Source organism: Piliocolobus tephrosceles, chromosome 6, assembly GCF_002776525.5.
Source record: "Piliocolobus tephrosceles isolate RC106 chromosome 6, ASM277652v3, whole genome shotgun sequence".
In the NCBI taxonomy this organism is placed as follows: domain Eukaryota; kingdom Metazoa; phylum Chordata; class Mammalia; order Primates; family Cercopithecidae; genus Piliocolobus; species Piliocolobus tephrosceles.
The window spans coordinates 14,446,417-14,461,339 of NC_045439.1; the positions used below are offsets into that span (position 1 = coordinate 14,446,417).

The 14,923-nt window shown below is 38.7% G+C and overlaps 1 protein-coding gene across 2 annotated transcripts in view; it reads left to right on the top strand.

Moving 5' to 3' along the window:
- The window catches only part of TRIP11 (thyroid hormone receptor interactor 11), a 73,786-nt gene that overhangs the window by 23,255 nt on the left and 35,608 nt on the right, over window positions 1-14,923 (top strand). For both annotated transcript variants that reach the window (XM_023205487.2, XM_023205486.2), the window contains exons 6-11: window positions 1,338-1,503; window positions 2,614-2,976; window positions 5,697-5,737; window positions 6,416-6,502; window positions 9,963-10,175; window positions 11,359-14,388. In XM_023205487.2, coding sequence (XP_023061255.1) covers window positions 1,338-1,503; window positions 2,614-2,976; window positions 5,697-5,737; window positions 6,416-6,502; window positions 9,963-10,175; window positions 11,359-14,388 — 3,900 coding nt within the window. The remainder of the gene's footprint in view (window positions 1-1,337; window positions 1,504-2,613; window positions 2,977-5,696; window positions 5,738-6,415; window positions 6,503-9,962; window positions 10,176-11,358; window positions 14,389-14,923) is intronic.

A 14,923-nucleotide genomic window follows, 5' to 3' on the forward strand; every position in this document is an offset into this window, starting at 1 on the left:
TTTGAGACGGAGTCTTGCTCTGTCGCCCAGGCTGGAGTGCAGTGGCCGGATCTCAGCTCACTGCAAGCTCCGCCTCCTGGGTTCACACCATTCTCCTGCCTCAGCCTCCCGAGCAGCTGGGACCACAAGTGCCCGCCACCTCGCCCGGCTAGTTTTTTTTTTTAGTAGAGACGGAGTTTCACCGTGTTAGCCAGGATGGTCTCGATCTCCTGACCTCGTGATCCGCCCGTCTCCGCCTCCCAAAGTGCTGGGATTACAGGCTTGAGCCACCGCGCCCGGCATTATTTTTATTGTTAAAATTATTGTCAGATATAGAATTTTTAGTTTTGGGTTCGTTATTATTCCAATACTAGAGTGGACAGAATCCGGATCAGACCTGTGTTTGAATCCTAGCTATATTATTTACATGCTATGCTAAGTTTGGGCAAGTTACTTCTGTTTTATTATTAATAGAGACTGTCATAATACCTATCTTGTAGGATTGTTTTGAGGTTTAAATGTAAAACTCTTAGCCCAGTACTGACACTTAAGTAAGAAGTTAATTTACAGATTAGGGTTTTTTTTTTTTTTTTTTTCCCATAAGAGCATCAATTTTTCCATAGATTAGGATTTTTGGTTACAAGCAGCAAAAACCATCTCTAGCCAAGCAAAGCAAAACAGGATTTACTGGAAGAACCGACAGTAGTCCATCCGCAAGATTGAAGGAGGAGTTGAATATTTTGGCCTCATGGTGGATAGGAGTGGGAAGAGTGTTAGGAATCTGGGTGGCGGGACCCAGTGGACAGACTCTTGAGAGGGCACCTGCACTGGTGCTTCCCGTCAAACCAGTTTCCCTAGTTGATGGACTCAGCTCGAGATCCAGGTTCCTGTGAGAGACACAGTGGGCTCAACTTGGGTAGGAAGGCGCCAGGTTGACAGTTTGGGAATTCCTTTCCTGGTGAAAGGAAAGGCTGAGTGAGAGGGTGGAAGTAGTGGAACAGCAGGTACAGATTGGTCAGGGGGTGACACTGGTATTGGTGGAATGTGTCATTAGGAAAAGGAGAAGTTCTTGGTCACAGATATTAAGGAAAAGACATTTTTACTCATCATTTGTTTCAGCCTTTTCTTGCTGATGTTCCCTCATTAGAAGTAGAAAAACTGTTTTTGAGATCTAGGAAAGGAAAGGGTGAAGTTGTTCAGAATTGTCCTAATTTTGGGTCTGTGTTTAAATTCTTTTCAGCCTTAACATGTTCTGAGAATTCTTTTTAATAACGCAGACTTTTGGACAACAGTTAAATATATAGCTTATATAAATTTATTGATTATAAATGTGAATAAGTTTGTTTTTATTTTTTAAGGAACTAAAACAGAACCGAAGTCAGGAAATTGATGACCATCAACATGAAATGTCAGTACTGCAGAATGCACACCAACAGAAATTGACAGAAATGAGTCGACGACATCGAGAAGAATTAAGTGACTATGAAGAACGAATTGAAGAACTTGAAAATCTGTTACAACAAGGTTATTCGTTTTCTTTCTTTCTTTTTTTTTTGAGATAGAGTCTCCCTCTGTTGCCCAGGCTGGAGTGCACTGGCGCGATCTCTGCTCACTGCAACCTCCGCCCCCCCAGGTTCAAGTGATTCTCCTGCCTCAGCCTCCCAAGTAGCTGGGATTACAGGTACCCGCCACCATGCCCAGCTAATTTTTGTATTTTTAGTAGAGATAGGGTTTCGCCATGTTGGCCAGGCTGTTCTCAAACTCCTGACCTCGGGTGGTCCACCTGCCTCAGCCTCCCAAAGTGCTAGGATTATAGGCATGAGCCACTGCGCCTGGCCAGTTGATAGTTGTATTAATTTAACGTATTAGATGACATAATTAAATGATAGACCTAGCATTCTAAGACCAGGATAGTGCTGTAAACTTGCACTAAGTTATAAAGAAGAGTAAATGACTAGTTCTGCTTATCTGCCAGAAATTTGTAATGGCACCTCTACTTTTAAGATTCTGTGGCTGAGAGTGGTGGCTTATGGCTATAACCCCAGCATTATGGGAAGCCAAGGTGTGTGGATCACTTGAGGCCAGGAGTTTGAGACCAGCCTGGCCAACGTGGCAAAACCCCGTATCTACTAAAAATACAAAAATTAGCAGACGTAGTGGTGCTCACCTGTGGTCCCAGCTACTCGGGAGGGTGAGGTGGGAGGATCACTTGAGCCCAGGAGGCAGAGGTTGCATTGAGCTGAGATGGCACCACTGCCCTCCAGCCTGGGCAACAGAGTGAGACTCTATCTCAAAAATAAAAAAGTTTCTGTGAAAATGGAAACGTCTTTTTTGCCTTTGTGGTAAATAGTTATAATTTATAGATATCTTTGCATTATTTGGTGATAATACTTTGGTAACAAATGATTAGAGATATTGTCACTTTCTTTCAAACTAAGAGACATAGGCCTTTATGTAGTTGATTCCCAGATTTTCTCCCAACTTATTTATTTTAAAACACTTAGTTTATTATAGTAATTTAACTTTTAAGTTTTCCAAATTCTGAACTGTCTTAAATCTCTTAGTTGTATATAGCAAGCCGTTTATTTCTTGGTACTTGACTTTTGATGTCCTTGTTTTGTGTTTATGTTCTAGGTGTCTCTGGAGTTGTAGAAACTGATCTCTCTAAAATTTATGAGATGCAAAAAACTATTCAAGTTCTACAAACAGAAAAAGTGGAGTCGACCAAAAAAATGGAAGAACTTGAGGATAAAATAAAAGATATAAATAAAAAATTATCTTCTGCAGAAAATGACAGAGATACCTTGAAGAGAGAACAAGAACAGCTAAATGTGGAAAAGAGACAAATAATGGAAGAATGTGAAAACTTGAAATTGGAATGTAGTAAATTGCAGCCTTCTGCTGTGAAGCAAAGTGATACTGTGACAGAAAAGGAAAGAATTCTTGCCCAGAGGGCATCAGTGGAAGAAGTGTTCAGACTACAACAAGCACTGTCTGGTATACAGTCTTTGGAACTTATTTCAGATTGCTGTTTCATTGCATAGTAGTTGTTTTTAGAGACAGATGCTTCACTAACTGAATACTTAGTGAAAATGGCATATTCCTGGGAATGACTGTATATCATTTGGGTAGAATTGTGTGGTTTGGATTCAGTGTAAGAGTTAATAGATTACAAATAGGAATTTCCTGTTAAAAAGGATTAAGTATTGCTATACTTTCTGTAACTCATCACAGCCCATATCCTCCAGTTAGGGAATACAGCCTTTCTTCTTCAAAGTCAGTTATTACCTGTTTGAAATGATCTCCTATATCCAAACAAAGCCCTGAGTGCTTAGAGCCATAGGTCTTCCACCATTTTCTATGCTCATGATGATATTTAGTTACTATACCAGTATTCTGTGTTACAAAAAATTAGTACTAAATGAAATAGGCCAAACACCAGTAAATAAAATACATTTTAAAGTAATTGTACTTACGTTTTAAAAAATGTTTACTTATTTAAAAAATAAATTTACTTATGTAAGAATAATACATTTACTTATTTATCATATTGGATGATCCAGATGAGTTTATTTGCCTGAAAAACCCACTGCCTTAGTCCTTCCTCTTTTTTCTATTTCCATTTCCACAGAATTACTTCAGCCAGTCATAATTGCTTTTTGCCTATGTTAACTATGGCAGCTCTCTGAATGGAGCAGAACAGCATAATGGTTAAGGACATGACTGGTTTGGAATCAAGCTCTATCACTAATTAGCTGACGTTGGACAGGTTAACATCTCTATGCGTTGGTTGTTTCATCTATAGGGTTGGGATAATAATGGTATCTTCCTTGTAGTTTTAGTAATGAGGATTATATGAGTTACTATCTGCCACTCTTTAGGTTAGTGTCTAGCCGATAGTAGATGTTGAAGAGTTAGCTTTTTTTTGTTGTTTTTTTGAGATGGAGTCTCGCTCTGTAGCTCAGACTGGAGTGCAGTGGCATGATCTCGGTTCACTGCAACCTCCACCTCCTGGGTTCAAGTGATTCTCCTCCCTCAGCCTCCCAAGTAGCTGGAACTACAGGCATGTACCACCATGCCCTGCCAATTTTTCTATTTTTCGTAGAGATGGGGTTTCACCATGTTGGCCAGGATGGTCTTGATCTCTTGACCTTATGATCCACCCACCTCCATCACCCAAAGTGCTGGGATTATAGGCGTGAGCCACTCCCCCAGCTGAAGAGTTAGCTTTTAAAATTCTCTGTTCTCCACGATTCCTTCAATCTATTTTTTTTCATTCTGCAGCCAGAATAATGTCAGAAATGCAAAGCAGGTTACTCCCCTGCTTTTAGTACTTTATAGCTCCCTGTGAACTTCGGGATGATGTTTAAATTTCTTAGACATGATAATGTCTCTCATGATCTAGTTCCTGCCTACCTCTTTTTTTTTTTTTTTTTTTGAGACGGAGTCTCGCTCTGTCGCCCGGGCTGGAGTGCAGTGGCCGGATCTCAGCTCACTGCAAGCTCCGCCTCCCGGGTTTACGCCATTCTCCTGCCTCAGCCTCCCGAGTAGCTGGGACTACAGACGCCAGCCACCTCGCCCGGCTAGTTTTTTGTATTTTTTAGTAGAGACGGGGTTTCACCATGTTAGCCAGAATGGTCTCGAACTCCTGACCTCGTGATCCGCCCGTCTCGGCCTCCCAAAGTGCTGGGATTACAGGCTTGAGCCACCACGCCCAGCCTACCTCTTCAGTTTCAACTATTCCCATGCTCCTGCATTCTAAACTTGAGCCATATTGAATTTTCTGTAGCTCCTTAAACGAGCAATGTTGCCTCTTCACTCTGTTACCCTTGCATTTTCTGCTTTCTCTGTGTGGAGTGTCTCTATGGCTCTTTTAGCCGACTCTCAGTATATTGATTCAGTGCAGGTATTAACCTCCACTGAGAAGTACCCAGCACTGCCACTTCTTGGCCCTATTTGCTCCTCCTAGTCTGGATTAGGTGTTTACCCTGTTTGTTCTCGTAGCATCCCGTGCTTGCTCTGTCATACTATGTTATAATCCTGTGCTTACTAATTTTTCTTCCTCTCTAAGTTGTAAGCTCTTCGAGAGCAAAGGCTAGGTTTTTCCAGCTTTTTGTCTAGCACCTGGCCTCATAGTAAATGCTAAATATTTCCTGAGTGAATGTCAAATCAATGATTTCAGCTATGTTTTTTTGTGTATCTCTTCTATTTATGGATCTGTCTGTAATAACAGATTGAACGGTCTTTTTCTCAGCATTCACATCTAAATCACGTTAGATAATTGAGAGATTATGGTATTGTGGTGGTATAAATATATATAATAAAATATTACTTTTAAATTGTTTTCCTCCAATCTTAAACCATGTACTATTTCCTGCTTCTCAAACTAATCAATTCATGTTGAAACTTGGTTGTCATTAGCATTTTTATCAAGGCAATAACTTACGACTCATCCACAATACAATTTTAATTTTTTCTTATACTTATCCATAGAATTGGATTTTAATGTGGTTTTTAACTGGCATTTACATTATGATTTATTTGATATGACAAAACAGGAATACAAATACGTGTTTCACTCAGAACTGTTACTGCTTTTGCCATTGGTGCTTAGATACATACTTTGTTTTAATTGGGTTACATTTCTGAGTTTAATATTGAAGATAATAGGTTACTCTAAATAATTTTAATGTCAGGTTCATTTGCTGTTTTTACAGATGCCGAAAATGAAATAATGAGATTGAGTAGTTTAAACCAGGTAAATTAATTTTGACAAATGTTATGTGCGTAGAGACAGTGGAAGCAGACAGATCCTATACCAAGTGCGAAATGAGTTTTAATTTTCCTTAAGAGATTCAAAGAGTTATTTCTTTTTCTAATAATTAGAGGTTATTTTGTAAATATATTTTTATATTTTTTCAAGCATAATAAGGAAGTCTTCTGTAAGAGTGTCGAAAATGCATGACTGGTTTCATTCATTTTACACACTCTTATAAGTGTTGCATTCTTTTTTTTAAAATTTATTTTTGAGATGGAGCCTTTTTGCTTGTCACCCAGGCTGGAGTCGCAATCTCGGCTCACTGCAACCTCTGCCTCCTGGGGTCAAGCGATTCTCCTCCCTCAGCCTCCCAAGTAGTTGGGACGACAGGAGCGTGCCACCGCGCCCGGTTAATTTTTTGTATTTTTAGTAGAGACAGGGTTTCACTTTGTTAGGATGATCTTGATCTCCTGACCTTGTGATCCGCCTGCCTCAGCCTCCCAAAGTGCTGGGGTTACAGGCATGAGCCACCGTGCCCGGCTAAGTATTGCATTCTTATAATTATTACATATCATTAAAGAAATACTGAATAGAAACACACAATTGTATAGATTGCCTGCTTTTTTATAAACTGGAAAGTTCTTGTTACCTGAAAACACTGCTTTAATATTTTTGTAGGATAACAGTCTTGCTGAAGACAATCTGAAACTTAAAATGCATATCGAAGTTTTAGAAAAAGAGAAGTCATTGCTGAGTCAAGAAAAGGTTGGTGCTATAAAAATGGGGGTAGAATTAAAATGTTGTGTGTTGTAGTTCACAGCCAAAGGCCAGTTGATATCCAAATGGAATATTGAGTAATTGAGCTCAAGTCCTTAGAATAAAGCTGATCTCATTGATGCTTGTCAGGCTAGGTGGAAGTACCTGGGCAAAGTTCAGAGTATAAGTGGCTGGCTTGAGTTCATATTTAGAAGTAAGCTAGTAGGCACACAGAAACAAGTAGAAAAGATAGGTGGAGGTTCTGTTTTGGTTTCTGATGATGTCCTGACAGCATACACAGGTAGGTCAGGAGGTCTGGAGTGGCATACTGTAATAACTGTATAGGCTGCTTATGTGCTTCAGAATGTGTCCATTTTGGTGGACAATACTTTCTTAGTGGTGAGGCATACAGAGCGATAGTTTCAGTGGTAGAAAGAAGTTAATTTTTTTTTTTTTATGAGATGGAGTTTAACTCTTGTTGCCCAGGCTGGAGTGCAATGGCGCAATCTCGGCTCACCGCAACCTCCACCTCCCGGGTTGAAGCGATTCTCCTGCCTCAGCCTCCTGAGTAGCTGGGATTACAGGCGCCAGCCATCACACCCAGCTAATTTTGTATTTTTAGTAGAGATGGGGTTTCTCCATGTTGGTCAGGCTGGTCTCGAACTCCCGACCTCAGGTGATCTGCCTACCTCAGCCTCCCAAAGTGTTGGGATTATAGGCATGAACCGCCACACCTGGCAAAAGAAGGTCTTTATAGGGGTACAGAGCAACAGTTTCAGTGGTAGAAAGAAGGTCTTTATTTTATGTGTTCATAGCAGGAAGGAATAAGATTCTGAAAGGGAAAGGTATTTAGAAGAGTTTTTATGTTTGAACTACTTGGGGGAAATTTATTGGCTAAGGCAGGTGCTTAAATATAGAAGAGTTGTAAGCTAGTATTATTAAGTTAAAGACCAGTGTCTTAATTTAAATTCTTAATTTTAAAAAGTGATGCATATTTTCTGATATATGTGTCCAGAAAACATACATACTGAAAACCTTCGGACAGTACAAGTAGAGTATCTTTTGTACCTCTGTGGCTTGGCCTCTTTCCCAGAGGCAGTCTCTGTTACCATTTTCTAGTGTTTCTTTCTGGACTATGTCTATGCATGTATGATTGTATATATCAGTAGCTTTAAAAAATACAAATCTCAGCTTATTATAAATACCCTTTTTGCATACCATATTTCCAACATCTTTCCACATTAGTATATATGCAGTGTTTCTCAAAGGGACTGCTATTGGCATTTAAGCAGGAAAATTCTTAGTTGTGTGCGCTACCCTGTGTATTGTGGGATTTTTGTTGCCACTCTTTCTACCCACTATGTGCTAGCAGTATCTCCCCATCATTTTAAAAATTACTATATTATATATATTTTATCTTTCCTGTTTTTGCTTCCATTGTATTCTGCTCTTTACCTGACTGACCTAGTAGTTTGTAGTTGGCAGAACTCTCTGCACTTATCTGGTAGGACCTGTAACCTTTTCATGATGTGTTTGGTTTCAGTAGCTAGTTCTGATAGCTGTTTCTCCTTTCTTTTGATGTTAAGTAGTCCATGAATTGTGTCTGCTTACTGATTAAGAATACCAAAAGTGCCTGTGAGGGCCGAGTGTGGTGACTTATGCTGTAATCTCAGCACTTTGGGAGGCCAAGGTGGGATGATTGCTCGAGGCCAGGAGTTTGAGACCAGCCTGGGCAACATAGTGAGACACCATATCTACAAAAAAACACTAAATAATTTTTTTGTAAAGTACCTATGAGTCTGTCTGCACTTTTTTTTTTTTTTTTTTTTTTTTTTTTTTTTGAGGCGGAGTCTCGCTCTGTCGCCCGGACTGGAGTGCAGTGGCCGGATCTCAGCTCACTGCAAGCTCCGCCTCCCGGGTTTAGCCATTCTCCTGCCTCAGCCTCCCGAGTAGCTGAGACTACAGGCGCCCGCCACCTCGCCCAGCTAGTTTTTGTATTTTTAGTAGAGACGGGGTTTCACCATGTTAGCCAGGATGGTCTCGATCTCCTGACCTCGTGATCCACCCGTCTCGGCCTCCCAAAGTGCTGGGATTACAGGCTTGAGCCACCGCGCCCGGCCTGTCTGCACTTTTAAGATCCACCTGAAGAAAATTTTTGTGGTTCTCCTAATTTGAACAGATAACTTTAGAAAGATTTAAGAGAATGCTGTTTCCATCTTTCAGCTGTAGTCAGAATAAATTTTTGAATTGGAAGGAAATAAGAATTGTGATACAGATGCTCTAGTATAGCTTTTATCAGATCTCTGTTTTTTCAACTAACTCTCCATAGTGATGTTGAGTTTCTTTTATAAGGTTTATATTAAGCTGTTTATTTGAAGGAATTTGAGATTCTTATTTTTTTTAATTTTATTTTTTAGAGAGAGAGAGTCTTGCTGTGTTGCCCAGGTTAGAGTACTGTGGCTGATCACGGCATGATCATAGTGCACTATAGCCTTGAACTCCTTGGCTCAAGTAATCCTTCTGCCTCAGCCACCTAAGTAGCCTCCTGGAACTATAGATAAATGCCATCACGCCTGGTTCAAAACTCTTATTTAAAGTAGATTCCATATGGGTTTGATGTTTAAAAATCTGTCAATGAAAGAAGGCTTTAATATATAGTTTATTACAAACATTATAACTAGAGACTGAAATAATGTTGAAGCATAGAGAACTGTCCCACTTCTGAGATTTTGGAGAAAGCATTAAATACCAGATAGTAGACTACAAAATGTCTACTATATTTTATAGTAGACTATAAAATATACTATCTTTAGGAATGTCAGGTGTGACAGAGGGGAACCTAGTCCATGCTCAGGTTAGAAGGTAAAGGAAGGAAGGAGGATTATTTCTTGGGTCAAGAAAAAGTTCCATGTTCTGACAGAAGCAAAAGTAATAAAGGAAACTCCTTTAGTAAGAGAAAAGAAACCTTTTATTTTCTAATTAGAGAGGCTAAACGTTTGGGTGAAGGAGCGTTGATTTTTTTATGTTTTTATTTAGTCTGAGGCTGTTGATGACTGGATGTTAGAGAATGGAAGTGAGGAAGGCAGAAAGACTTGGGGACATTTTGAAAAGTATGTATGTACGGTGCATGGGGCCAGGGGATGGATAAAGGGTAGCCACAGTGGACCAGGATAGGAGAGGCTCTCAAATGGGAATGTTTTTTGTAAAGAAGAACTTGGCGCTGGAGGACAAACTTAGAGTCGTTGCATCTGTCTAGGGTTGTAGAAATGTTTTGCTTGAAGCTACAAGTAAAATTGCACATGAATGAAGGATGTGGTTTGTTGAATTTTACATACAATTACTGAGTTCAGTACTGTTTCCAAATAGAGCACTTGAAATAGATTCCCAAGTTTTGCTTCTATGTATATTTTTAATCTTTTGGTGTCTCCAATTGAAAGTATATGTTGCTTTTTTCCTTTTATCATTTCAGGAAGAACTTCAGATGTCACTTTTAAAATTGAACAATGAATATGAAGTAATTAAAAGTACAGCTACAAGAGACATAAGTTTGGATTCAGAATTACATGACTTAAGACTTAATTTGGAGGCAAAGGAACAAGAACTCAATCAGAGTATTAGTGAAAAGGAAACACTGATAGCTGAGATAGAAGAATTGGACAGACAGAATCAAGAAGCTACAAAGGTAACAATGTATTAAATACAGTGAGGCAGCACATTCTACTAAGTAGACTAAAGACTAGATTAACATGCAGAAATGATGGGTTTGATTTAATTAATATTTTAGTTCATAGAGATTGACAAACCTCTTTGGTAAAGTGCTAGATAGTAAATATCGTTGGCCTTGTAGGCCATATAGTCTCAGTCTACTCAACTCTGTTGTGATATCAACAAATGAGTATGACCATTTTTCAGTAAAATTTTATTTACAAAACAGGCAGCATCCCTGAGTTGGCCAATCGCTGTAGTTTGTTGACTCTTACTCTAGTGTAGAGTTAAAAATAAACAACATGCCTGGCGGGGTGGTTCACGCCTGTAATCCTAGCACTTTGGGCGGTGGAGACGGGTGGATCACGAGGTCAGGAGTTCAAGATCAGCCTGGTCAAGATGGTGAAACCCCGTCTCTACTAAAAATACAAAAAATTAGCTGGGCATGGTGGCAGGTGCCTGTAATCCCAGCTATTGAGGAGGCTGAGGCAGAGAATTGCTTGAATCCAGGAGGCAGAGGTTGCAGTGAGCTGAGATCATGCCACTGCACTCCAGCCTGGGCAACAGAGCGAATCCGTCTCAAAAAAACAAGAAAAATACTATTTACCATCTTTGATTTTAAATTCTTATCCCTAAAATGCTTTAAAAAATGACAAGATGGGGCTGGGTGTGGTGGCTCATGCCTGTAATCCCAGCACTTTGGGAGTCCTAGGCAGGCAGATCACCTGAGCTCAGGAGTTTGAGACCAGCCTGACCAACATGGAGAAACCCCGTTTCTACTAAAAATACAAAATTAGCCGGGTGTAGTGGCACATGCCTGTAATCCCAGCTACTCGGGAGGTTGAGGCAGGAGAATTGCTTGAACCTGGGAGGCGGAGGTTCCAGTGAGCCAAGATCATGCCATTGCACTCCAGCCTGGGCAACAAGAGCAAAACTCCGTCTCAAAAAAAAAAAAAAAAAAAAAAATGGCAAGATGGATTTGCTGTAAAATAGTAATAAGTAATTTTGCAGTGGGTGTTTTGATAGAAAAACAATGTTTTGAAGAAGGATTGGAAATATCTGAGAATTATTCTTGTAGTATGTATGAGATTTTATAAAATTTTCTTTAAGTAGTAAAATGAGAACATGTTGTAAAGTCACCATGCAAATTTTTCTTTCAGCACATGATTTTGATAAAAGATCAGCTATCAAAGCAACAAAATGAAGTAGATAGCATCATCAGTAAACTGAAAAAAGATCTAAATGATGAAAAAAAGAGAGTTCATCAACTTGAAGATGATAAAATAGACATTACTAAAGACTTAGATGTACAGAAAGAAAAGCTACTTCAAAGTGAAGTGGCTCTAAATGATTTACATTTAACCAAGCAGAAACTTGAGGACAAAGTAGGAAATTTAGTAGATCAGCTAAATAAATCACAAGAAAGTAATGTAAGCATCCAGAAGGAGAATTTAGAACTTAAGGAGCGTATTAGAGAAAATGAGGAGGAGCTTTCTAGAATAAGGAATGAGTTAACTCAGTCTCTAAATCAAGACTCTAATAGTAATTTTAAGGATACCTTACTTAAAGAAAGAGAAGCTGAAGTTAGAAACTTAAAGCAAAATCTTTCAGAATTAGAGCAGCTCAATGAAAATTTAAAGAAAGTTGCTTTTGATGTCAAAATGGAGAATGAAAAGTTAGTTTTAGCATGTGAAGATGTGAGGCATCAGTTAGAAGAATCTCTTGCTGGTAACAATCAGCTTTCTCTGGAAAAAAACACTATTGTGGAGACTCTAAAAATGGAAAAAGGAGAGATAGAAGCAGAATTGTGTCGGGCTAAAAAGAGGCTATTGGAAGAAGCAAACAAGTATGAGAAAACCATTGAAGAACTGTCAAATGCACGTAATTTGAATACCTCTCCCTTACAGCTGGAACATGAGCATTTAATTAAACTCAGTCAAAAGAAAGACATGGAAATAGCAGAACTCAAAAAGAATATTGAACAAATGGATACTGACCATAAAGAAACTAAGGACATTTTGTCATCTAGTTTAGAAGAGCAGAGGCAGTTGGCACAACTTATAAAGGAGAAAGAAATTTTTATTGAAAAGCTTCAAGAAAGAAGTTCAAAGCTGCAGGAGGAATTGGATAAATATTCTCAAGCCTTAAGAAAAAATGAAATTTTAAGACAGACCATAGAGGAAAAGGACCGAAGTCTTGGATCCATGAAAGAAGAAAATAATCATCTGCAAGAAGAATTGGAACGACTCAGGGAACAGCAGAGTCGAACCGCACCTGTGACTGACCCTAAAACCCTTGATAGTGTTGCTGAACTAGCATCTGAGGTGTCTCAACTGAACATGATCAAGGATCATCTTGAAGAGGAAATTAAACATCATCAAAAGATAATTGAAGATCAAAACCAGAGTAAGATGCAACTACTTCAGTCTTTACAAGAGCAAAAGAAGGAAATGGATGAGTTTAGATACCAGCATGAGCAAATGAACGCCACACACACCCAGCTCTTTTTAGAGAAAGATGAGGAAATTAAGAGTTTGCAAAAAACAATCGAACAAATCAAAACCCAGTTGCATGAAGAAAGACAGGACATTCAAACAGATAACTCTGATATTTTTCAAGAAACAAAAGTTCAGAGCCTTAATATAGAAAATGGAAGTGAAAAGCATGATTTATCTAAAGCTGAAACGGAAAGATTAGTGAAAGGAATAAAGGAGCGAGAACTGGAGATTAAACTTCTAAATGAAAAGAATATATCTTTAACTAAACAGATTGATCAGTTATCCAAAGATGAAGTTGGTAAACTAACTCAGATTATTCAGCAGAAAGACTTGGAGATACAAGCTCTTCATGCTAGAATTTCTTCAACTTCCTATACTCAAGATGTTGTTTACCTTCAACAGCAACTGCAGGCTTATGCTATGGAAAGAGAAAAGGTATTCGCTGTTTTGAATGAGAAGACTAGGGAAAATAGCCATTTAAAAACAGAATATCACAAAATGATGGATATCATTGCTGCCAAGGAAGCAGCTCTCATCAAACTGCAAGATGAAAATAAAAAATTGTCTACTAGATTTGAAAGTAGTGGCCAAGATATGTTTAGAGAAACTATTCAGAATTTGTCACGTATCATTCGAGAAAAAGACATTGAAATAGATGCTCTAAGTCAGAAATGTCAGACTTTATTGGCAGTTTTACAAACATCCAGCACTGGTAATGAGGCTGGAGGTGTTAATAGTAATCAATTTGAGGAGCTTCTACAGGAACGTGACAAGTTAAAACAGCAAGTCAAGAAGATGGAAGAGTGGAAGCAGCAGGTGATGACCACGGTACAAAATATGCAACACGAGTCAGCCCAGCTTCAGGAAGAGCTTCACCAACTTCAGGCACAGGTTTTGGTTGACAGTGATAATAATTCTAAATTACAAGTGGACTATACTGGCCTGATCCAAAGTTACGAGCAGAATGAAACCAAACTCAAAAATTTTGGGCAGGAATTAGCACAAGTTCAGCACAGCATTGGGCAGCTTTGCAATACCAAGGATCTTCTTTTAGGAAAACTTGATATTATTTCACCCCAGCTGTCTTCTGCATCATTGCTTACTCCCCAGTCTGCAGAGTCTCTTAGAGCAAGTAAGTCTGATGTATTGAGTGAGTCTTCTGAATTGCTTCAGCAAGAGGTAGAAGAGCTAAGAAAATCACTACAGGAAAAAGATGCAACAATTAGAACTCTCCAGGAAAATAATCACAGATTATCTGATTCGATTGCTGCCACCTCAGAGCTAGAAAGAAAAGAACACGAACAAACCGATTCAGAAATCAAGCAGCTAAAGGAGAAACAAGATGTTTTGCAAAAGTTACTTAAGGAAAAAGACCTCTTAATCAAAGCCAAAAGTGATCAACTACTTTCTTCCAATGAAAACTTCACTAACAAAGTAAATGAAAACGAACTTTTGAGGCAGGCAGTAACAAACCTGAAGGAGAGAATATTAATTCTAGAGATGGACATTGGCAAACTAAAAGGAGAAAATGAAAAAATAGTGGAAACATCCAAGGGAAAGGAAACAGAATATCAAGCGTTACAAGAGACTAACATGAAGTTTTCTATGATGCTGCGAGAAAAAGAGTTTGAGTGCCACTCAATGAAGGAGAAGGCTCTTGCTTTTGAACAGCTATTGAAAGAGAAAGAACAGGTATGTTCTGGATGGAGTATTGTAGAAGTAAGTTGGGGGTGGAGGAGACTTTTTTTTAATGTTATTTCATTTATATTGTCTTTGAAGAGGACTGTGCATTTGTTCATTTAGAAATATTTATTTCAAGGTGTGATTCATTCTAAATAAATTTTCCTCAGAGACATCTGGAAATTCTCCCTCAAATTGTTAGATACTTCCAAATACTTTTGGTAGTACATTAATTTTTTACAGATTACTAAGTAGTACTTAATATTTTTCTTTAGAAAACAAGTGTGTCGAGAGAATTTTGAAGTCACTTCAATTTAATCAAATTTTAAGTATATTTCAGTAGCTGTTAACATTTTAGAGATTCTTATATATAAGGAAAGCACTGTGAAACACACATACATCTTTAACCGTCTGCAGTAAAAAATACATTTTACGTCGTGACACAGTAAGAGTGTGTGTGTGTGTAACTGAAAAGTTTCAGGAACCAGAAAGTGCTCTTATTACGTGTGATACCTGTTTGAAAAAGAATGTGCTGGCTGGGCGCGGT